We start from the raw sequence: 24296 nt of genomic DNA on the forward strand, positions 1-24296 counted from the left end.
GCCCCTCTCACTGATCGCCCCTCTCACTGATCGCCCCTCTCTCTGACCCCGCCCCTCTCACTGATCGCCCCTCTCACTGATCGCCCCTCTCACTGACCCCGCCCCTCTCACTGATCGCCCCTCTCACTGACCCCGCCCCTCTCACTGACCCCGCCCCTCTCACTGACCCCGCCCCTCTCACTGATCGCCCCTCTCACTGATCGCCCCTCTCACTGATCGCCCCTCTCTCTGACCCCGCCCCTCTCACTGATCGCCCCTCTCACTGATCGCCCCTCTCTCTGACCCCGCCCCTCTCACTGATCGCCCCTCTCACTGATCGCCCCTCTCACTGACCCCGCCCCTCTCACTGATCGCCCCTCTCACTGATCGCCCCTCTCACTGACCCCGCCCCTCTCACTGACCCCGCCCCTCTCACTGATCGCCCCTCTCACTGATCGCCCCTCTCACTGATCGCCCCTCTCACTGACCCCGCCCCTCTCACTGATCGCCCCTCTCACTGATCGCCCCTCTCACTGACCCCGCCCCTCTCACTGACCCCGCCCCTCTCACTGATCGCCCCTCTCACTGATCGCCCCTCTCTCTGACCCCGCCCCTCTCACTGATCGCCCCTCTCACTGATCGCCCCTCTCTCTGACCCCGCCCCTCTCACTGATCGCCCCTCTCACTGACCCCGCCCCTCTCACTGATCGCCCCTCTCACTGATCGCCCCTCTCACTGACCCCGCCCCTCTCACTGACCCCGCCCCTCTCTCTGACCCCGCCCCTCTCACTGATCGCCCCTCTCACTGATCGCCCCTCTCTCTGACCCCGCCCCTCTCACTGATCGCCCCTCTCACTGATCGCCCCTCTCACTGACCCCGCCCCTCTCACTGATCGCCCCTCTCACTGATCGCCCCTCTCACTGACCCCGCCCCTCTCTCTGACCCCGCCCCTCTCACTGATCGCCCCTCTCACTGATCGCCCCTCTCACTGACCCCGCCCCTCTCACTGATCGCCCCTCTCACTGATCGCCCCTCTCACTGACCCCGCCCCTCTCACTGACCCCGCCCCTCTCACTGATCGCCCCTCTCACTGATCGCCCCTCTCACTGATCGCCCCTCTCACTGATCGCCCCTCTCACTGATCGCCCCTCTCACTGATCGCCCCTCTCACTGATCGCCCCTCTCACTGATCGCCCCTCTCACTGATCGCCCCTCTCTCTGATCGCCCCTCTCACTGATCGCCCTCTCACTGATCGCCCCTCTCACTGACCCCGCCCCTCTCACTGACCCCGCCCCTCTCACTGATCGCCCCTCTCTCTGATCGCCCCTCTCACTGATCGCCCCTCTCACTGATCGCCCCTCTCACTGATCGCCCCTCTCACTGATCGCCCCTCTCACTGATCGCCCCTCTCACTGATCGCCCCTCTCACTGATCGCCCCTCTCTCTGATCGCCCCTCTCACTGATCGCCCCTCTCACTGATCGCCCCTCTCACTGACCCCGCCCCTCTCTCTGATCGCCCCTCTCACTGATCGCCCCTCTCACTGACCCCGCCCCTCTCTCTGACCCCGCCCCTCTCACTGATCGCCCCTCTCACTGATCGCCCCTCTCACTGACCCCGCCCCTCTCACTGATCGCCCCTCTCACTGATCGCCCCTCTCACTGACCCCGCCCCTCTCACTGACCCCGCCCCTCTCACTGATCGCCCCTCTCACTGATCGCCCCTCTCACTGATCGCCCCTCTCACTGATCGCCCCTCTCACTGATCGCCCCTCTCACTGATCGCCCCTCTCACTGATCGCCCCTCTCACTGATCGCCCCTCTCACTGATCGCCCCTCTCACTGATCGCCCCTCTCTCTGATCGCCCCTCTCACTGATCGCCCCTCTCACTGACCCCGCCCCTCTCACTGATCGCCCCTCTCACTGATCGCCCCTCTCACTGACCCCGCCCCTCTCACTGATCGCCCCTCTCACTGATCGCCCCTCTCTCTGATCGCCCCTCTCACTGATCGCCCTTCTCACTGATCGCCCCTCTCACTGACCCCGCCCCTCTCTCTGACCCCGCCCCTCTCACTGATCGCCCCTCTCACTGATCGCCCCTCTCTCTGACCCCGCCCCTCTCACTGATCGCCCCTCTCACTGATCGCCCCTCTCACTGACCCCGCCCCTCTCACTGATCGCCCCTCTCACTGACCCCGCCCCTCTCACTGACCCCGCCCCTCTCTCTGACCCCGCCCCTCTCACTGATCGCCCCTCTCACTGATCGCCCCTCTCTCTGACCCCGCCCCTCTCACTGATCGCCCCTCTCACTGACCCCGCCCCTCTCACTGATCGCCCCTCTCACTGATCGCCCCTCTCACTGACCCCGCCCCTCTCTCTGACCCCGCCCCTCTCACTGATCGCCCCTCTCACTGATCGCCCCTCTCTCTGACCCCGCCCCTCTCACTGATCGCCCCTCTCACTGATCGCCCCTCTCACTGATCGCCCCTCTCACTGACCCCGCCCCTCTCACTGATCGCCCCTCTCACTGATCGCCCCTCTCACTGATCGCCCCTCTCACTGATCGCCCCTCTCACTGATCGCCCCTCTCACTGATCGCCCCTCTCACTGATCGCCCCTCTCACTGATCGCCCCTCTCTCTGATCGCCCCTCTCACTGATCGCCCCTCTCACTGATCGCCCCTCTCACTGACCCCGCCCCTCTCACTGATCGCCCCTCTCACTGATCGCCCCTCTCACTGACCCCGCCCCTCTCACTGATCGCCCCTCTCACTGATCGCCCCTCTCACTGATCGCCCCTCTCACTGATCGCCCCTCTCACTGATCGCCCCTCTCACTGATCGCCCCTCTCACTGATCGCCCCTCTCACTGACCCCGCCCCTCTCACTGATCGCCCCTCTCACTGATCGCCCCTCTCACTGATCGCCCCTCTCACTGATCGCCCCTCTCACTGACCCCGCCCCTCTCACTGATCGCCCCTCTCACTGATCGCCCCTCTCACTGATCGCCCCTCTCTCTGATCGCCCCTCTCACTGATCGCCCCTCTCACTGATCGCCCCTCTCTCTGATCGCCCCTCTCACTGATCGCCCCTCTCACTGATCGCCCCTCTCACTGATCGCCCCTCTCACTGACCCCGCCCCTCTCACTGATCGCCCCTCTCACTGATCGCCCCTCTCACTGACCCCGCCCCTCTCACTGATCGCCCCTCTCACTGATCGCCCCTCTCACTGATCGCCCCTCTCACTGATCGCCCCTCTCACTGATCGCCCCTCTCGATCGCCCCTCTCACTGACCCCGCCCCTCTCACTGACCCCGCCCCTCTCACTGATCGCCCCTCTCACTGATCGCCCCTCTCACTGACCCCGCCCCTCTCACTGATCGCCCCTCTCACTGACCCCGCCCCTCTCACTGACCCCGCCCCTCTCACTGATCGCCCCTCTCACTGATCGCCCCTCTCACTGACCCCGCCCCTCTCACTGATCGCCCCTCTCACTGATCGCCCCTCTCACTGACCCCGCCCCTCTCACTGATCGCCCCTCTCACTGATCGCCCCTCTCACTGACCCCGCCCCTCTCACTGACCCCGCCCCTCTCACTGACCCCGCCCCTCTCACTGATCGCCCCTCTCACTGACCCCGCCCCTCTCACTGACCCCGCCCCTCTCACTGATCGCCCCTCTCACTGATCGCCCCTCTCACTGACCCCGCCCCTCTCACTGATCGCCCCTCTCACTGACCCCGCCCCTCTCACTGACCCCGCCCCTCTCACTGATCGCCCCTCTCACTGACCCCGCCCCTCTCACTGATCGCCCCTCTCACTGATCGCCCCTCTCACTGATCGCCCCTCTCACTGATCGCCCCTCTCTCTGACCCCGCCCCTCTCTCTGACCCCGCCCCTGTGCTGCTCTTCCAGAGGTGCTGTGTGTAACGTGCTGCTGACCTGCTGCAAAGACAGCGTTTGCCGGCTGTGGGCGGAGACACTGCTGCCCAGCGACTGCCTGCTGTCCGGACTCAGACACAACCACAGCAGCAACGACCTGCCGAAGACCATGAAGAAGTCCCCCAGCAACCTCCAGAGCCAGAGCCAGAGCCAGAGCCAGAGCCAGAGCCAGAGCCAGAGCCAGAGCCAGAGCCAGAGCCAGAGCCAGAGCCAGAGCCAGAGCCAGAGCCCGCTGGAGGTGAGCATGGCAGAAAGTGCCCCGTGTGCCCTGTGTTCAGTGCTTATTTTTTTTGGGGGGGGGGGGGGCAGTATCAAGATGCATGTTGACTAAATTCAAGCATTAAAGGTCCTGTTCTTCGTGATCCCATTTTTCAAACTTTAGTTAGTGTGTAATGTTGCTGTTTGAGCATAAATAATACCTGTAAAATGATAAAGCTCAAAGTTCAATGCCAAGCGAGATATTTTATTGAACAGAAGTTCCCTTTCAAAGCCTAAAGCGAGCGGCCGGTTTGTTCTACATCCCTGTACTTCCTGCTTTAATGACGTCAGAAGAACAGTTTGATGACTAAACTCCGCCCACAAGAATACGCGAAAAAGGGGGCGTGGTCTTGTTGCTCCCTCGTGGAGAAGAGGAAGTGTTGCGTTTGTCGGCATGTTGTCAAATCACCTTTGTTTGGCCTTCAGGGACGCTGTAGTTTGAGCGCGTTCATCTCCCTGTTATGGTCAGAGGCGTGACCTTTCCGGCAACAAATCACAACACGGGAACTAGGGACGCACGATATTGGATTTTTGCCGATATTCGATATGCAGATATTTTTCAACTCATTTTGGCCGATGCCGATATCGATACCGATATATGTTTCTTTTTTCCCTTTGTTTGGAAACAACACCATTTTTTTTCATTCTGGTTTCAGATTTCTGATGTCTCCTTGCTAAAAGGATACTTGTTAAAGATAAATAAATGTTATTTTTATAATAAGAGTATATTTTCTCTAAAAATAATAATAATAAAGTCAGTGATTTTTCATCCCAGACAGATTCAGTTGTAATCTAAATATTTTATTTTTGGATTTAATGTTTGTGCCTATGATGTGGGGGTGGCATGGCATCAGTTGATGCTGTCTTTAGCTTCAAATAAAAAAAATATACAATTATTTTAGTGCTCCTTGGATTATTTGTCATCATCCATTTCATAAAATTTTATCACAGATTAATAAACTGTATATACAAGTATTTAATTTGAAACAGTGTCATGTTTGTGATTTGACATCATTACTGCTTTATTTATTCAGAAAAAAAAGTAACTTCAATTTATTTGTGTATTCTACTTTTCATTTTATTACTGTAACAACAGCGCCTCCTCTACATATATATAACATTTTAGCGGGCGGGCACTAGGACCTGGAGGAGCTTCTGCTGCTGTGCGCTATAGAGTGGGGAGACGCGATTGTTTTTGGCTAGTTTTGTTGTGAAAACCCAGCAACCCTATGGGTCACGTCCTTCTGTACATTCACAAATTCAAGGCAGCATTTAAAAACGGTCAATATAAATAACCATTTCACTTTTATCTTTTTACACATTCATTTCCCACATATAATTGAATGAGGAAAGGAAAAACAAAAGAAAACAGCACCAACAGACTAGCATGTTGACTAACGTTACTTGAACATAAATGTTGCTCTCCTTTCTTTCTGGCCAGCACATTTCTCAATGACTCTCTGATTAAAGTCAGTAGTGTCATGACGTTTGCAGTGTTCAGATATTTGAGGTCTCTCGTTGTTGTCCACAAAACTTCAGTATCCACACTTTGAAATAAAAGACAGGGAAAGCGATAAAGGGCATTGCTAATCCACATCAGCCGCCCTAACGTTTCTCATAACAAGTGTGTGAAGATCTGAGTGCAGCTCCTCTGTCATTGGCTGATGCTGGATCTGTAAATCGCGTTCCTTTATCCTTTTTTTTCTTCCAGCGAATGCCTTGTGAAAGAATTTGGTTTAACTGCTGCCATCTCTACAAAAGTGATCATCCTAAAGGTTTTGGCGTAGTCGGCGTGACTGTGTCGCCGCGCACTTTCGCTTTAGTGGCCAAGAGCGGAAAGTTGAATGACAGGTGACGAGAACCAATCAGATTGGATAAAATAACACGCATCCAATTCTGATTCGCCAGGGACGCAGCGACCTGTGTCCGGAGGAGGATCTTTAAGAAACCAATTGTCTTATCGGCAAGCCCCGCCCCCCTTAGTAACTGTTGCTAACTCGGACAAACAAACGGAGTTGCTATATCTTACAATGACAGCTGTCAGTGTGAAAACCTTATCCCAAGATGTGTTTGGACACAGATTATAGCGTATATCCCGTCCGAATGATGGCCAGACCTTACTGGTGGTTTATCAAGTTTATTGCATCGTTATTCACTCCAAAAAATCATCGTAAGAGCTGAACAAACAAAGCATGAGAAGTGCGCATTGACGTCTCATTCACAAACTCTCTCTCTCCGTTGCATTACCATTAACACACACAACAAATTACACAAAAACACTCAAACTAACAGTAAACACACACACACACACACACACACACAGAGCTTATGCCTTTTCGAGGGTGCAGTTAATGACTGTAAAAATTTGTATCTGCAAAACAACTGAAAAACTGCGTGCGAGCTCTTCCTTTCACCACCCGGAGACTATAATACCCATCACAATAGGAGATAATGTAGACCTTAAACATATCTAAAATTAAATTAATTTACATAACCAGTTTAATATGGAGAGGCACTGAAATGTGTTTTTGACCTACAGTGTCACATGACGTGAGAACAGTTCGTTATTTCGGTTTGTATGTTAGCAGGGACTTTAATTGTAATTTAACGAGAGTATGACAAACAGAAACTCCTCTCAGGACAGCTGGAGTCAGTGTTACAGGACCTCAGGGAAGACGTTTGAGCATTTTTGTAGCATAAACACCATCAAACCGATGAGCGCTTCGGATTTTCCAGTGTTTCTTTATGGCGCTGAAACCTGAAGATGTCCGAGTTCTGGTCCCAGCGCAACTGATACTCAACTGCTATTGGCTCATCTGCGTTCAAGGGGAGGGGCTTACTGATAGGTCAATGAGAGACCAGCTTCAGGTCACATGCTGCCCGTAGATTTTTGGACTCTGATAGACGTCCCTCGCCCATGAAACCGCATGACACATATTGAAGAACATATCAAATAGTGAACCCATCAATTAAATGCTGAGGCTCTTACTAACAGCGGCACGTCGTATGAGTAAACTATTTTATTTTTATTTCATTTTTATATAATTTTTGTATACATGTATATTTCTGGAATTTTGATGGGGGCGGCGCCCCAGCGCCCTCTATAGAGACTGAGCGACACGCGTCATAATCTGAAGGCCACGCCCACCGGGGGGGAAACAATCCAACGCCCTCCATTGACTTTGTATTGTGTGAAGCGGCTCCTTGTCATTTCGGACTTATTAAAAAAAACAGAACAATGTCTAAAAGCTGATATGTGACAAAGTGTACAGCAAACAAGCTAAACAAAACCCACAACCAAAAACCCAGACGCTTTTATAAGCTATTGACCCAAAAAACGAGCGTTTAAGGACAAAAAGTTGATACAGGCCATTGAGACACGTTATATTACACTGAGAACTACACACACTAGAGGAGAACGTCATCAGAGACAGGAAATATCATATTTAAAACTGACATTTGGATATTTGACTTAACAGTGACACATATTTACTGCACACACACACACACACTGAGACACACTGAGTGTCAGGATCCCAAATGTCCCCATTCTTCAGCTGAAGCGTCACGTTTTACTGCCTTTATCCACTTTTGTCTCCTTAAACGCTCGTTTTTTTGGGTCGACAGCTTATAAAAACTTATTTCTGTGTTGTTTAGCTTGTTTGCTGTACACTTTGTCACATATCAGCTTTTAGACATTGTTCTGTTTTTTGTTATAAGTCCGAAATGACAAAGCAGCTTCACGCAATGCAAAGTCAATGGAGGGCGATTTGATTGTTTCCCCCCCGGTGGGCGTGGCCTAAATACGCTCTGTCTCTCTGGCGCCATTGGCTGACCGACTGTCTTTGTGTCCGCAGCTGAACCTGAAGCCCTCGTGGAGAGAGGAGGTGCGGTGTTTATCTCAGCTCTCGTACACCGGCCCTCTGCCACAGCAGCAGAACAAACACTACGCCCACCGCGCCAACATCCTGCACGCCAACGCCCTGTGCCACTTCCACATCGCTGCCAGCATCAACCCCGCCACAGGTACCGTGACCTTTAGTGAATGTGGCAGACATGGGCATCGGTCAGACGGGCACCGTGCCCAACACTGCCATCTCAGAGAAACCAGCATGTTTCCTACATATCTGCAAGCATATTATGGTATTGTTATGCTTTAGTAAAGTGAGAAGATCCGCCACTATTACGCAGGAATGAGAAAGTAGTTCTAGCCATATAGGTGCAGAAAATCGGTTAATTATAGTAACTATTATATTAATTATATTATTATATATAGGTTAATTTTCAGTTGGTCTTAGCACACGATGAAACTGTAGAAGAGTCAAGTTTTAAATAGGAAAAATATTGAAAGTGTCTTTGGTCATTTTTTTTTATGAGATGCTAATGGACTGATCAGAATCAATGATGTATGCTAAGCTATGCTAAAAGTGCAGATACAAAGATCGGCTGAATGGATTCAAAAACGGTAAAACTCAACTATTTCATTCTAGGGGACTTGTGAAATGAGCCTATTTTCAAAAAAAGTGGAGTGTTCCTTTAAATCTGTTGTCAAAACGCATGCAAGAGCCTTTGTGACGGTTATGTGTGTGTGTGTGCGTGTGTGTGTGTGTGTGTGTGTGCAGACATCCCTCTGCTGCCCTCCATCTCGTCCATGAACGGCTCTGATGAGGAGGAACCGGGCGGCCCGTTCACCGTTCACTGGCTCAACAATAAAGAGCTTCACCTGACGCTGAGCATGGAGGTGTTTCTACAGCAGAACGGACACGTGGAGCGATACGGTACAGCACCGGGTTTACTATAGGAGAGTTCACTCAGAATCAACACCTCCTGATGATTTACCCCCATCTCATCCCAGATTAGGGTTTGGTACCGAAACCCACCGGTACTTATATAACCGGTATGTCCCGGACCGAATCAGAATGCAGATTTCGGTTCCTCAACTCGGTGCCAAAATTCAAACGTGCATTCGCGCTTTGGCTGAGCCAGAGACAGACGCTCAGCGCTCGTCACATCACAACTCATGACAACTATTCAGTGTTTTCAACCACATCTCATGACAACTATTCAGTGTTTTCAACCACATCGCATGACAACTATTCAGTGTTTTCAACCACATCTCATGACAACTATTCAGTGTTTTCAACCACATCTCATGACAACTATTCAGTGTTTTCAACCACATCTCATGACAACTATTCAGTGTTTTCAACCACATCGCATGACAAATATTCAGTGTTTTCAACCACATCTCATGACAACTATTCAGTGTTTTCAACCACATCTCATGACAACTATTCAGTGTTTTCAACCACATCTCATGACAACTATTCAGTGTTTTCAACCACAACTCATGACAACTATTCAGTGTTTTCAACCACAACTCATGACAACTATTCAGTGTTTTCAACCACATCTCATGACAACTATTCAGTGTTTTCAACCACATCATGTTTATTTCAGGTTTCAGACATTTAAATGCTCATAAGTAGGCTACTAGCAACAAAACACACACTGATGTCTATGAAAGCGGCAATGACAATCCTTTCAGACGGTTATAATTTGACTAACGTTACGTGTTTTATTCACATCAGATACATGCACATTATACAGTAATTATATTGTTTACTCTATTCTTCTTCCAGTTCACTGGTCACTTACTTTCATGTATTTCGTGAGACGAGAATGAACTCAAGTGTTGTAAATCCGACAGATCCGATTCTGAGGCGCAAACTAACATGGCGCATCGCGCTTTATAGATCAACTAACACACATTCACTCACACATTTGAACATCAGATAGTTCGTGACACAGTTAAGACGTTGTGAATATTTTGAATAAAAAGGAAAAACGAAATAAACCCGATACAGCGGAGCTGTCAGTGCTATCGCGGCTGCTGTGTGTCATGTGAGAAACATGACGCGTCGCCATGGAAACATTAAGGCGATGCGTTCTAAAATATTTAGCCAGAGAATATGATCATATTTCAAAAGCTGAAGCTGGAAGCTGGTTTAGTAGCTGAGCAAGAACACAGACTCTGCTGTTATTACTGTAACTGTTATTTAGAGTTATATTAGGCTTGTTGTAGTTGGGTTAGGTGGCTTAGGTTTTACTGTGAATTTGTAAATAAGTCAATAATAATTTGTAAATAAGTAAATTCTTTTTTGTATTTATTTATATTCACACATTTAAGTATACATTAAACTTTTTAATAAATGGTTCAATTTAAAAAAAATAAAAAGCCATTTAATGTCATCCACCTCGTTTTGTGGCCTTTTTTTTTTAAAGTATCGGTTCAGGCACCGGTACCGTTTTAAAAGTATCGGTTTGGCACCGGAATCGAAAAAAACCCAAATGATACCCGACCCTATCCCAGATGTTCACGTCTTTGTTTCTTCAGTTTTTTGAGGATCATTCCAGGATTTTTCTGCTCGTAATGGACTTCAATGGGAACCAACGGCTGAAGGTCCAGATCACTGCAGTTTCAGAGGAAGAGCTTCAGAGGCTCTGACCAATCCCAGACGAGGAATAGAGTCTGATCTAGACAAACCATCGCCACATTTACAACACACACACACACATTTATACACTTTAACCTCAGACGCTCGACTTGTCGCAGGTGGAAGTGCCGACCCAGTGTTAAAACCAACGTGCAAAGACTAAATCAAACGCCCTTTACACAAATAAAGGGGAAACAACGATGACGACGATTTTACAGTTGGAGGAGAACATGATTCGGCACTTCCACCTGCGTCATGTGACCTTTCAGACGTGATGACATCATACAAACAACACCGAAATGTTTTCCAATCTTGACTGAACACATATCGTCAGAAAGGTCTAAGTCTCAAGGTTTCATATTTAGTGACTGTATTGAGATGGAAGTGACATTTGGACAGAAATTTACAGGAAAATGCATCAAAAAAACAATCAATGGAATTTGAATGACACCCGGTGGCTGTTTCTGGTACAGCGCCTAAACAACATCTCAATTTGTGTGATATCAACTTCAAACTTGGTTAGACAAATTTTATAGTAATTTTAGAGTAAAACATTTTTGGTAAAATATATATTTTATATGAAATAAAAAATATTTAGTGCAGTATTTTTCATTTACAGTAAATTTAAACTTCCATAACTTTTTCATACTTTCATATTTTGAATTGCTTTCACTTCAGCAATAATCTGCCGAGTGTCTTCTTTGTCGAACTTTGGTCTATATTCCAAAACAATAATAATATTGCCGATAAACTCATCTCATGTTCTCCTCCAACGTTAAAATCGTCGTCATCGTTGTTTCCCCTTTATTTGTGTAAAGGGCGTTTGATTTAGTCTTTGCACATTGGTTTTAACACTGGGTCGGCACTTCCACCTGCGTCATGTGACCTTTCCGACGTGATGACATCATACGAGCAACACTGAAGTCGAGCGTCTGAGGTTAAAGTGTATAAATGTGTGTGTGTGTGTTGTAAATGTGGCGATGGTTCCTCTAGATCAGACTCTATTCCTCGTCTGGGATTGGTCAGAGCCTCTGAAACTGCAGTGATTTGGACCTTCAGCCGTTGGTTCCCATTGAAGTCCATTAGCAGAACAATCCTGGAATGATCCTCTAAAAACTGAAGAGAGAAAGACATGAACATCTGGGATGAGATGGGGGTGAATGATCAGGAGATGTTGATTCTGTATTGACGGACAGTCGGTGTGTTTATATGTGAATCTCTCTGTGTTGGGCTCAGATGTGGGCGAGGAGGTGGGCGGCACTGAGGCTGGCGCGGTGAGCTCTGTGCCCGCGGATCATCAGGTGGATGTGCTGCTGGGAGACTGGAACAGAGCCGCAGATATGCTGTTCAGCATCCACCCGATGGACGGCTCTCTGCTGGTGTGGCACATCGACTGGCTGGACGAATACCAGCCGGGCATGTTCCGACAGGCTCAGGTACAGACCACCATAGATATCCATAATAAAGGCTAGATGTCTTACGGCGGAGTCTCTAACGTCATCACTGGCGGCCATCTTGTCACCGGCGGCCATCTTGTCAGCGGCGGCCATCTTGTCACAGGGCTCTGTGGTACCTGATGATCTGCATGAACACAAATACTCTTATCTCACTGAAATCTTGACGGATTTACAAATGATTTGGTTTCTTACAAACGTTATTATCGTGGCTATAATTATGGATGCTTGAACAAATTATGAATAATTTTTTCATAAGTAGGCAGTGCCATAACTACATCTCTGACGTTTACAACAAACCAAACAGTTTGAAAATCGGTAGAAAATTGAGCAAGTTATGGTTATTTTAAAAGTGCAAGCACCATGAAAACACAATGTTATGAGTGAGCTGAGTGAGACAAGATGGCCCCCAGGACGTCCACCTCCATTGGCCAGCAGCGGACGAGACATCTATATACGAACAAGTTCTCCGTTTAGGATTAGAACAAACTCAACCCAAGCGCCTTTGATGACGTGATGATGACGTTACTGTTGATCATCTGTCCATCATCGTCTAAAGCCCGCCCTCATGATTTCATTGGTCCGAACAGTTTCTGTTCGAGCATAATTACTCCTCTACGGATCAAGTCCAGACCGAACTGGCCGAGTAAAGATGCTGTGGGCGGGGCTAAGTTCGGCTGGCATGGACTGCGTGATTCGCCACTTCCTGTGGAGTTTGCCCTTTAAAGGGTTAGTTCACCCAAAACTGTAGATTGTGTCATTAATGACTGAGCCTCATGTGGTTGGACACCCGTCAGACCTCCGTTCATCTTCAGACACAAATGAAGATATTTTAGTGTAAATCTGACGCTCTGAAAGGCCTCCATTGGCACAACTTTACACTCTCAAGACCCTTAAAAGACACTAAAGACTAAAGTTACAAAGTCCATCTCACTACAGCGGCTCTACAATAACTTTATGAAGACGAGAATAGTTTCTGTGCGCAAAAAAACCCTAAATAACGACTTATATAGTGATGACGATTTCAAAACACGGCATCATGAAGCTTTGAAGCGTTATGAATCAGTGAGTCGATTCAGCGGTTCAGAGCGTTATGAATCAGTGAGTCGATTCAGCGGTTCAGAGCGTTATGAATCAGTGAGTCGATTCAGCGGTTCAGAGCGTTATGAATCAGTGAGTCGATTCAGCGGTTCAGAGCGTTATGAATCAGTGAGTCGATTCAGCGGTTTGGAGCGTTATGAATCAGTGAGTCGATTCAGCGGTTTGGAGCGTTATGAATCAGTGAGTCGATTCAGCAGTTTGAATCGCTAAATTTCAGCAGTTTGGCGGTTTGACACGCGATCCGAATCATGATTCGATTCTCTGATTCATAACGCTTCGAAGCTTCATGAGGCCGTGTTTTGAAATCGTCATCACTATATAAGTCGTTATTTAGGGTTTTTTTGTCGGCTCCATCTGACCTGATGAGTTCCTCTGTTCCCAGGTTTCCTTTGTGTCCAGAATCCCCGTGGCTTTCCCCACCGGAGACGCCAACTCTCTCAGCCGGAGCGTGGTGATGTACGCCTGCAACAGAAACGTGGAGCTCGCCCTCCAGCACGGGCGGCAGCGGCCCGCGGGTCTGCCCCACTCCTGCTCCGCCCTGATCTGCCCGGGTCAGAACAAGCCCTCCTCCAGCAGCCTGCGCCTCAGCATCTTCACGCCCAGCGTCCTGATGATCTCCAAACACGCCGACGGCTCGCTCAACCAATGGGCCGTCAGCTTCGCCGAAGACTCCGCCTTCTCCGCGGTGCTCAGCGTCTCCCACAAGTCCCGGTACTGCGGGCACCGCTTCCACCTGAACGAGCTGGCGTGCCACTCTCTGCTGCCCCTGCTGCTCACCACCTCTCACCACAACACCCTCGCCCGCCCCCCCCACCCGGCCCCCAGGGGCAGGGCCGTCGCCCAGGACCCCAGCGCCATCTACAGCGAGCTGATCCTGTGGCGGGTGGACCCTGTGGGGCCGCTGTCGTTCTCAGGGGGCGTGTCTGAGCTGGCCCGGATCAACTCCCTCCACACCTCCGCCTTCTCTAATGTGGCCTGGCTGCCCGCACTCATCCCCAGCACCTGCCTCGGTGAGCTCCGCCGCCCTGGGGCTCTCGCTATCCGGAGATCAGGCTTTATGCAGAGTCTTGTCAAATTAAAAAATACTTGAAAAATGAAAAACTTGAATCATATAGGCCTGGAATAATAATTAAAAAAAAAAAATATTTGCCTGGTAACAACAAAAATATATTAATAATAATTGTTTTTAAAATGACAATTTTTTATTAAAAAAACGTAATAATAATAATTTAAATGTATAAATGTAATATATGGGCCTAGTTAAAAAAGACATAATTGTTTAATTATTATGATCAGCTTTTTTCATAATAATAAAATTAAATAATAATAATTAAATATATATATATATATATATATATATATATATATATATATATATATATATATATATATATATATATATATATATATATATATATATACGTGTGCCTGGTAAAAAAAATTAAAATAAATACTAATTATTTTTAAAACAATACAATTTTTAAATAATAATGATTATAGTCATTTTAAAAATGTAATATGGGCCTGGTAACAACAAAAATATATTAATCATAATTGTTTTTAAAATTACGCAAATTTTTTCATTAAAAAAAACGTAATAATAATAATAAAAATAAAAGTAATATATGTGGGCCTAGTTAAAAAACATAATTGTTTAACTATTATGATCAGCGTTTTTTCATAATAATAATAATAATAAAACTATATAATAATAATTAAATATATATATATGTATATATGTGAGCCTGGTAAAAAAAATTAAAATAAATACAAATTATTTTTAAAACAATTACATTAAAAAAAAAAAATACTAATTATAATTCATTTATGAAAAACTTGAGTCATATAGGCCTGGAAAAAATATATAAAAAAATGAATCATCATTATTATATATATATATATATTTTTTTTTTTTTAATTTTCAAAATAATAATAATAATAATTAAAAATAAATAAATATGGGCCTGGTAACAACAAAAATATATTAATCGTAATTGTTTAATTATTATGATCAGCGTTTTTTCATAATAATAATAATAATAAAACTAAATAATAATAATTAAATATATATATATATATGTGTATATATTTATATATGTGTGAGCCTGGTAATTTAAAAAATAAATAAATACTAATTATTTTTAAAACAATTACATTTAAAAAGAAAATATTAATAATTTTAAATCATTTATGAAAAACTTGAATCATATAGGCCTGGAAAAAATCTATAAAAAAATTTATCTTTATTATTAAATTTGTATATATGTTTTTTTTTTCAAAATAATAATAATAATAATTAAAAATAAATAAATATGGGCCTGGTAACAACAAAAAGATATTAATCATAATTGTTTTTAAAATGACGCAAATTTTTTCATTAAATAAAACCGTAATAATAATAATAATAATAATTTAAATAAAAATAAATGTAATATATGTGGGCCTAGTTAAAAAACATAATTGTTTAATTATTATGATCAGCGTTTTTCATAATAATAATAATAATAATAATAATAAAACTAAATAATAATAATTAATTAAATAAATAAATAAATAAATAAATAAAAAATAAATAAATAATAATGATTATAGTCATTTTAAAAATGTAATATGGGCCTGGTAAAAAATAAAGATTTAATATCTTTTTTAAATAAATGTTATAACATTTTATTAAATAAAAAACAACAATTGTTTTTAACCCTCTGGGGTTTTATACATTTTTAAAAAAAATCGTAGCTTCATCGGAATGGTCCGAAACTTGGTGACTTTATTGGTACTTGGTATATGAACACTTAAACAAATTGGGGACAGGATTTGAAAAGTCTAAGTGGTCGTAAAAAAAATAGTCACACTCAGGACCTTCGGGTCAAAAATGACCCCCATAGGAAATGAATGGGAAATTGGCAAAAATATGAAAAGAAATTCGTTTTTTGTGCATTTAATCTACAAATCAGCCAGGATGCAGAAAAAAAGACTCAACAGTGAAGATCTCTAAAACATCAAGAGTACAAAACAGACAAAAAACTCACACACACACTTATGCACACAAACACACACACACACACACACACACACACACACACACACACACACACACACACACACACACACACACACACACACACACACACACACACACACACACACACAAATGAACGTGTGTCATTCCAAAAGCAAATTTTAGGAAATGTGTGAAATAAAAGCAATTATTCATCAATGTAAGAAATAAAGTGCACAGCAATGAAAGTATGACACTGTAAGCCATCAAGGTTGCAAAATAGACACACACACACACACACACACGCACACACACACACACACACACACACACACAGGGAAATTTGAGACTGGTGAAACTGTAACAGAGAAATGTGAAAATATGTGACATAAAATCAATGAATCAAATAAAACAACGGGTAACAAAACGCTTTCCATTTGTTCTCTTTCTAATGCAATGTTCAGGTTTGACTGCATTATAAAGTAAAAATGACCATTTAATACATAATAACAGATTCTCAAAGACTCTTTTTGTCAAGTTTTTTGTTTGTTTGGTTGGTTTAAAATGGTCATTTTTGACCCGAAAGTCCTGAGTGTGACCCATAAATGAAGTACAATCAGCTTTTTTCTTAATAATAATAAAAAACTTAAGAGCTTTTGAGCACCTAAACTATAATTCACTGCGGTTGCTTCTAGAATTCGGGTCGAGCTTGACAGTCTCACGTTAAAAAAAAGAAAGTGCGAGTACAATACAGGGAAAAGCACTCTGTGGATTATTTGGGATATTTTTGGAGTTTCCTGCTCTGCATAGAATATTGATAAGTGTGTATTGAGCTCATGAATGTTTACTGTGTGTCTCTTTTACTCTTTTAATGTTTCCTCCTGAAGGTGTGTATGGGAACTCTCCCAGCGCTTGCTTCATTGCCAGTGATGGACACTCGCTGAGACTCTATCAGGCCATCATCGAGGCCAAGAAACTGCTGAGTGAACTCTCCAACCCTGACATCTCCGTAAGAACGAGCCTGGCTCTAATATATCAGTGTGTGTGTGTGTGTGTGTGTGTGTGTGCATCATGTGTTGTTCTTCCAGAAATATGTGGGCGAGGTGTTTAACATCATCAGCCAGCAGTCGACAGCCAGACCCGGCTGCATCATTGAGCTCGACGCCATCACAGACTTTGTACGTATACGATCCACTACTATGATCAGGCATAACATTATGACCTAGGGAATATTAGGCAGTGTTCTTCACATCTTAAAAGTATATGTTTTAAATACTGCACTTGGAGATATTATAACATTAATGTAGTATTAGTAAAAGTAAAAAGTAGTTGAAGTAAAAGTCTCGTTTTAAGTGCACTTTATAATAATTTTAGTAACGTTTATAAAGTTTTACTGTAAAATACATTTTAAATCATCTTTTCTTTAAAGAAGTGCACTATTTTGAAAGGAAACAGTGAAATGCTAAAGAAGAAAATCATTATTTGCTGTACATTTACTACATTTCAAAGACAATAGAAATCATTATGAAATGACATACACCGTTTATGCATAACATTATGACTCTCTTCATCTCCTGTTAGTGGGTGGGATATATTAGGCAGCAAGTGAACATGTTGTCCTCAGAGTTGATGTGTTAGAAGCAGGAGAAATGGGCAAGCGTAAGGATTTGAGTGAGTTTGACAAGGGCCAGATTGTGACGGGTCAGAGCATCTCCAAAACTGCAGCTCTTGTGGGGTGTTCGCGGTCTGCAGTGGCCAGTCTCTATCAGAAGTGGAGGACCAGTGGAGAACCGGCCACAGGGTCATGAAGGACCAGTGGAGAACCGGCCACAGGGTCATGAAGGACCAGTGGAGAACCGGCCACAGGGTCATGAAGGACCAGTGGAGAACCGGCCACAGGATCATGAAGGACCAGTGGAGAACCGGCCACAGGGTCATGGAGGACCAGTGGAGAACCGGCCACAGGATCATGAAGGACCAGTGGAGAACCGGCCACAGGGTCATGGAGGACCAGTGGAGAACCGGCCACAGGGTCATGAAGGACCAGTGGAGAACCGGCCACAGGATCATGAAGGACCAGTGGAGAACCGGCCACAGGATCATGAAGGACCAGTGGAGAACCGGCCACAGGGTCATGGAGGACCAGTGGAGAACCGGCCACAGGGTCATGAAGGACCAGTGGAGAACCGGCCACAGGGTCATGGAGGACCAGTGGAGAACCGGCCACAGGGTCATGAAGGACCAGTGGAGAACCGGCCACAGGGTCATGGAGGACCAGTGGAGAACCGGCCACAGGATCATGAAGGACCAGTGGAGAACCGGCCACAGGGTCATGAAGGACCAGTGGAGAACCGGCCACAGGGTCATGGAGGACCAGTGGAGAACCGGCCACAGGGTCATGGAGGACCAGTGGAGAACCGGCCACAGGGTCATGAAGGACCAGTGGAGAACCGGCCACAGGATCATGAAGGACCAGTGGAGAACCGGCCACAGGGTCATGGAGGACCAGTGGAGAACCGGCCACAGGATCATGAAGGACCAGTGGAGAACCGGCCACAGGGTCATGGAGGACCAGTGGAGAACCGGCCACAGGGTCATGAAGGACCAGTGGAGAACCGGCCACAGGGTCATGGAGGACCAGTGGAGAACCGGCCACAGGGTCATGAAGGACCAGTGGAGAACCGGCCACAGGGTCATGGAGGACCAGTGGAGAACCGGCCACAGGATCATGAAGGACCAGTGGAGAACCGGCCACAGGGTCATGAAGGACCAGTGGAGAACCGGCCACAGGGTCATGGAGGACCAGTGGAGAACCGGCCACAGGGTCATGGAGGACCAGTGGAGAACCGGCCACAGGATCATGAAGGACCAGTGGAGAACCGGCCACAGGATCATGAAGGACCAGTGGAGAACCGGCCACAGGGTCATGGAGGACCAGTGGAGAACCAGCCACAGGATCATGAAGGATCAGTGGAGAACCGGCCACAGGGTCATGGAGGACCAGTGGAGAACCGGCCACAGGGTCATGGAGGACCAGTGGAGAACCGGCCACAGGGTCATGAAGGACCAGTGGAGAACCGGCCACAGGGTCATGGAGGACCAGTGGAGAACCGGCCACAGGGTCATGAAGGACCAGTGGAGAACCGGCCACAGGGTCATGGAGGACCAGTGGAGAACCGGCCACAGGATCATGAAGGACCAGTGGAGAACCGGCCACAGGGTCATGGAGGACCAGTGGAGAACCGGCCACAGGGTCATGGAGGACCAGTGGAGAACCGGCCACAGGGTCATGAAGGACCAGTGGAGAACCGGCCACAGGGTCATGAAGGACCAGTGGAGAACCGGCCACAGGGTCATGGAGGACCAGTGGAGAACCGGCCACAGGGTCATGAAGGACCAGTGGAGAACCGGCCACAGGGTCATGAAGGACCAGTGGAGAACCGGCCACAGGGTCATGGAGGACCAGAGGAGAACCGGCCACAGGGTCATGGAGGACCAGTGGAGAACCAGCCACAGGGTCATGGAGGACCAGTGGAGAACCAGCCACAGGGTCATGAAGGACCAGTGGAGAACCGGCCACAGGGTCATGGAGGACCAGTGGAGAAACGGCCACAGGGTCATGGAGGACCAGTGGAGAACCGGCCACAGGGTCATGGAGGACCAGTGGAGAACCGACCACAGGGTCATGAAGGACCAGTGGAGAACCGGCCACAGGGTCATGGAGGACCAGTGGAGAAACGGCCACAGGGTCATGGAGGACCAGTGGAGAACCGGCCACAGGGTCATGGAGGACCAGTGGAGAACCGGCCACAGGGTCATGGAGGACCAGTGGAGAACCGGCCACAGGGTCATGGAGGACCAGTGGAGAACCGGCCACAGGGTCATGGAGGACCAGTGGAGAACCGGCCACAGGGTCATGGAGGACCAGTGGAGAACCGGCCACAGGGTCATGGAGGACCAGTGGAGAAACGGCCACAGGGTCATGGAGGACCAGTGGAGAACCGGCCACAGGGTCATGGAGGACCAGTGGAGAACCGGCCACAGGGTCATGGAGGACCAGTGGAGAACCGGCCACAGGGTCATGGAGGACCAGTGGAGAACCGGCCACAGGGTCATGGAGAACCAGTGGAGAACCGGCCACAGGGTCATGGAGGACCAGTGGAGAACCGGCCACAGGGTCATGGAGGACCAGTGGAGAACCGGCCACAGGGTCATGAAGGACCAGTGGAGAACCGGCCACAGGGTCATGGAGGACCAGTGGAGAACCGGCCACAGGGTCATGGAGGACCAGTGGAGAACCGGCCACAGGGTCATGGAGGACCAGTGGAGAACCGGCCACAGGGTCATGGAGGACCAGTGGAGAACCGGCCACAGGGTCATGAAGGACCAGTGGAGAACCGGCCACAGGGACATGGAGGACCAGTGGAGAACCGGCCACAGGATCATGAAGGACCAGTGGAGAACCGGCCACAGGGTCATGGAGGACCAGTGGAGAACCGGCCACAGGGTCATGGAGGACCAGTGGAGAACCGGCCACAGGGTCATGGAGGACCAGTGGAGAACCGGCCACAGGGTCATGGAGGACCAGTGGAGAACCGGCCACAGGGTCATGGAGGACCAGTGGAGAACCGGCCACAGGGTCATGGAGGACCAGTGGAGAACCGGCCACAGGGTCATGAAGGACCAGTGGAGAACCGGCCACAGGGTTATGGAGGACCAGTGGAGAACCGGCCACAGGGTCATGGAGGACCAGTGGAGAACCGGCCACAGGGTCATGGAGGAACAGTGGAGAACCGGCCACAGGGTCATGGAGGACCAGTGGAGAACCGGCCACAGGGTCATGGAGGAACAGTGGAGAACCGGCCACAGGGTCATGGAGGACCAGTGGAGAACCGGCCACAGGGTCATGGAGGACCAGTGGAGAACCGGCCACAGGGTCATGGAGGACCAGTGGAGAACCGGCCACAGGGTCATGGAGGAACAGTGGAGAACCGGCCACAGGGTCATGGAGGACCAGTGGAGAACCGGCCACAGGGTCATGAAGGACCAGTGGAGAACCGGCCACAGGGTCATGGAGGACCAGTGGAGAACCGGCCACAGGGTCATGGAGGAACAGTGGAGAACCGGCCACAGGGTCATGGAGGACCAGTGGAGAACCGGCCACAGGATCATGAAGGACCAGTGGAGAACCGGCCACAGGGTCATGAAGAACCAGTGGAGAACCGGCCACAGGATCATGAAGGACCAGTGGAGAACCGGCCACAGGGTCATGGAGGAACAGTGGAGAACCGGCCACAGGGTCATGGAGGACCAGTGGAGAACCGGCCACAGGGTCATGAAGGACCAGTGGAGAACCGGCCACAGGGTCATGAAGGACCAGTGGAGAACCGGCCACAGGGTCATGGAGGACCAGTGGAGAACCGGCCACAGGGTCATGGAGGACCAGTGGAGAACCGGCCACAGGGTCATGAAGGACCAGTGGAGAACCGGCCACAGGGTCATGGAGGACCAGTGGAGAACCGGCCACAGGGTCATGGAGGACCAGTGGAGAACCGGCCACAGGGTCATGGAGGACCAGTGGAGAACCGGCCACAGGGTCATGGAGGACCAGTGGAGAACCGGCCACAGGGTCATGGAGGACCAGTGGAGAACCGGCCACAGGGTCATGGAGGACCAGTGGAGAACCGGCCACAGGATCATGAAGGACCAGTGGAGAACCGGCCACAGGGTCATGGAGGACCAGTGGAGAACCGGCCACAGGGTCATGGAGGACCAGTGGAGAACCGGCCACAGGGTCATGGAGGACCAGTGGAGAACCGGCCACAGGGTCATGGAGGACCAGTGGAGAACCGGCCACAGGGTCATGGAGGACCAGTGGAGAACCGGCCACAGGGTCATGGAGGACCAGTGGAGAACCGGCCACAGGGTCATGAAGGACCAGTGGAGAACCGGCCACAGGGTTATGGAGGACCAGTGGAGAACCGGCCACAGGGTCATGGAGGACCAGTGGAGAACCGGCCACAGGGTCATGGAGGAACAGTGGAGAACCGGCCACAGGGTCATGGAGGACCAGTGGAGAACCGGCCACAGGGTCATGGAGGAACAGTGGAGAACCGGCCACAGGGTCATGGAGGACCAGTGGAGAACCGGCCACAGGGTCATGGAGGACCAGTGGAGAACCGGCCACAGGGTCATGGAGGACCAGTGGAGAACCGGCCACAGGGTCATGGAGGAACAGTGGAGAACCGGCCACAGGGTCATGGAGGACCAGTGGAGAACCGGCCACAGGGTCATGAAGGACCAGTGGAGAACCGGCCACAGGGTCATGGAGGACCAGTGGAGAACCGGCCACAGGGTCATGGAGGAACAGTGGAGAACCGGCCACAGGGTCATGGAGGACCAGTGGAGAACCGGCCACAGGATCATGAAGGACCAGTGGAGAACCGGCCACAGGGTCATGAAGAACCAGTGGAGAACCGGCCACAGGATCATGAAGGACCAGTGGAGAACCGGCCACAGGGTCATGGAGGAACAGTGGAGAACCGGCCACAGGGTCATGGAGGACCAGTGGAGAACCGGCCACAGGGTCATGAAGGACCAGTGGAGAACCGGCCACAGGGTCATGAAGGACCAGTGGAGAACCGGCCACAGGGTCATGGAGGACCAGTGGAGAACCGGCCACAGTTTGTTGCGTACGGGCCAATGTTAGGGAGTTGGTCATAATGTTATGCCTGATCAGTGTATAACTGGTGTAATCTCCCACAGTGCTCATCATCTCTCTCTCTGTTTCTTCAGCAGGGGAAAGAGACGCAGCTGCTGCACGTGTTCGAGGAGGACCTGATCTCTGGAAACGAGAAGGCAGACGATTGGCCGCCGGACTCTGGTGGGAGGTCCTTCTCTCTGATGTCACAGTGTGTGTGTGTGTGTGTGTGTGTGCGTGACTAACGCTCGTGTTTCCTCCAGTTCCCGGCCGGACGCTGTTCTCCCAGCGCTTCTTCCTGGTGGTGGTGGAGAGGGCTCCGATTGGCCGCTCGCTCCTGCACATGTGGCATCTCCAGTTAGACGCAGTTCCAGCCGTTATGGGTGAGTGGTGGATTCCATTAAGAAAAGGGTTTCGTGTGTCATGTGACCTGCTTCCACACATTTAACTGGTGCACACTAGGGATGCCACAATTCTCAATATAATATTGAACCGTTCGGTACGGCATTCACGGTTCAATACACGCTTGTGAATTGCGTTTTTTTTGGTTTCGCATTTAATTAATTATTTTTCTACAAATTCTATAATTTGCCTCCATCCCATAATACTGAACAACGCGACATACATTCACATCACACGTTAGTGGTAGAGTTATACTCACGGAACACTATAGTTATTCACAATCACCAAAGTTCATTATTTGCATGTGTTTTAAAGCCTTGCCGGCTCATTCGCGTGCGCGGTTTTAACATGTGCTTTTCCGAGCACGCGCACCAAACGCCTGTCAAACACGAGACTAGTGGACTAAGTAGTCGTCTTACTGTCACGCTAATACTGTCAAATACACACAAGGTTCACATAAACACAGTCGGTTATGTCTAAAGTGAAAGTAAAATCGCAATCGTGTGTGTATATTAGATGTGTGCAGGTCTTAAACTGACAGCAGCGCAGCCTATAGTGAACACGCGGTCCTTAAAGGGACAGTTCACCTATAAAATGATGTCATTATTTACTCACTCTAATATTGTTCATAACCTGTATTCATTTCTCGATGACAGAATTTTCAGTTTTGAGTGAAATATCCCTTTAATGTTAATACGACAACAAAAGACAAAGAGAAAATCCCTCACTGCTCTTGACTGAAGAACTAATACAGCAGCTTTAATAAGAATCAGTGTATATTTTATAGTGAAGTCTGTGAAGTGTTTTATTTTTACATTCATTCAATTTCATACTAAAATGCTGCTGTACTGCTCTGAGCTGCCAGTGTAAATCTATATATATATTTATTTTATATTATCCAATACACTAGGAATGTGTACAAGGGTTTTTATTAAGTAAAGTTTTAAGTTTAAGTAAGGTTTTTCAAT

At 48.3% G+C, this 24296-nt stretch overlaps 1 protein-coding gene across 1 annotated transcript in view; it reads left to right on the plus strand.

Annotated features, from left to right (window-relative positions):
• dmxl1 (Dmx like 1) overlaps positions 1–24296 on the plus strand; it is a 123416-nt gene that overhangs the window by 21548 nt on the left and 77572 nt on the right. Inside the window, exons 9-17 of the mRNA XM_079827542.1 lie at positions 3892–4156; positions 8034–8202; positions 8799–8954; positions 11910–12109; positions 13611–14238; positions 17114–17235; positions 17315–17404; positions 23022–23109; positions 23190–23309. Of these exons, the coding sequence (XP_079683668.1) occupies positions 3892–4156; positions 8034–8202; positions 8799–8954; positions 11910–12109; positions 13611–14238; positions 17114–17235; positions 17315–17404; positions 23022–23109; positions 23190–23309 (1838 nt within the window). The remainder of the gene's footprint in view (positions 1–3891; positions 4157–8033; positions 8203–8798; positions 8955–11909; positions 12110–13610; positions 14239–17113; positions 17236–17314; positions 17405–23021; positions 23110–23189; positions 23310–24296) is intronic.

The sequence above is a fragment of the Gobio gobio genome (assembly GCF_949357685.1).
Source record: "Gobio gobio genome assembly, chromosome: 10".
Lineage (NCBI taxonomy): Eukaryota > Metazoa > Chordata > Actinopteri > Cypriniformes > Gobionidae > Gobio > Gobio gobio.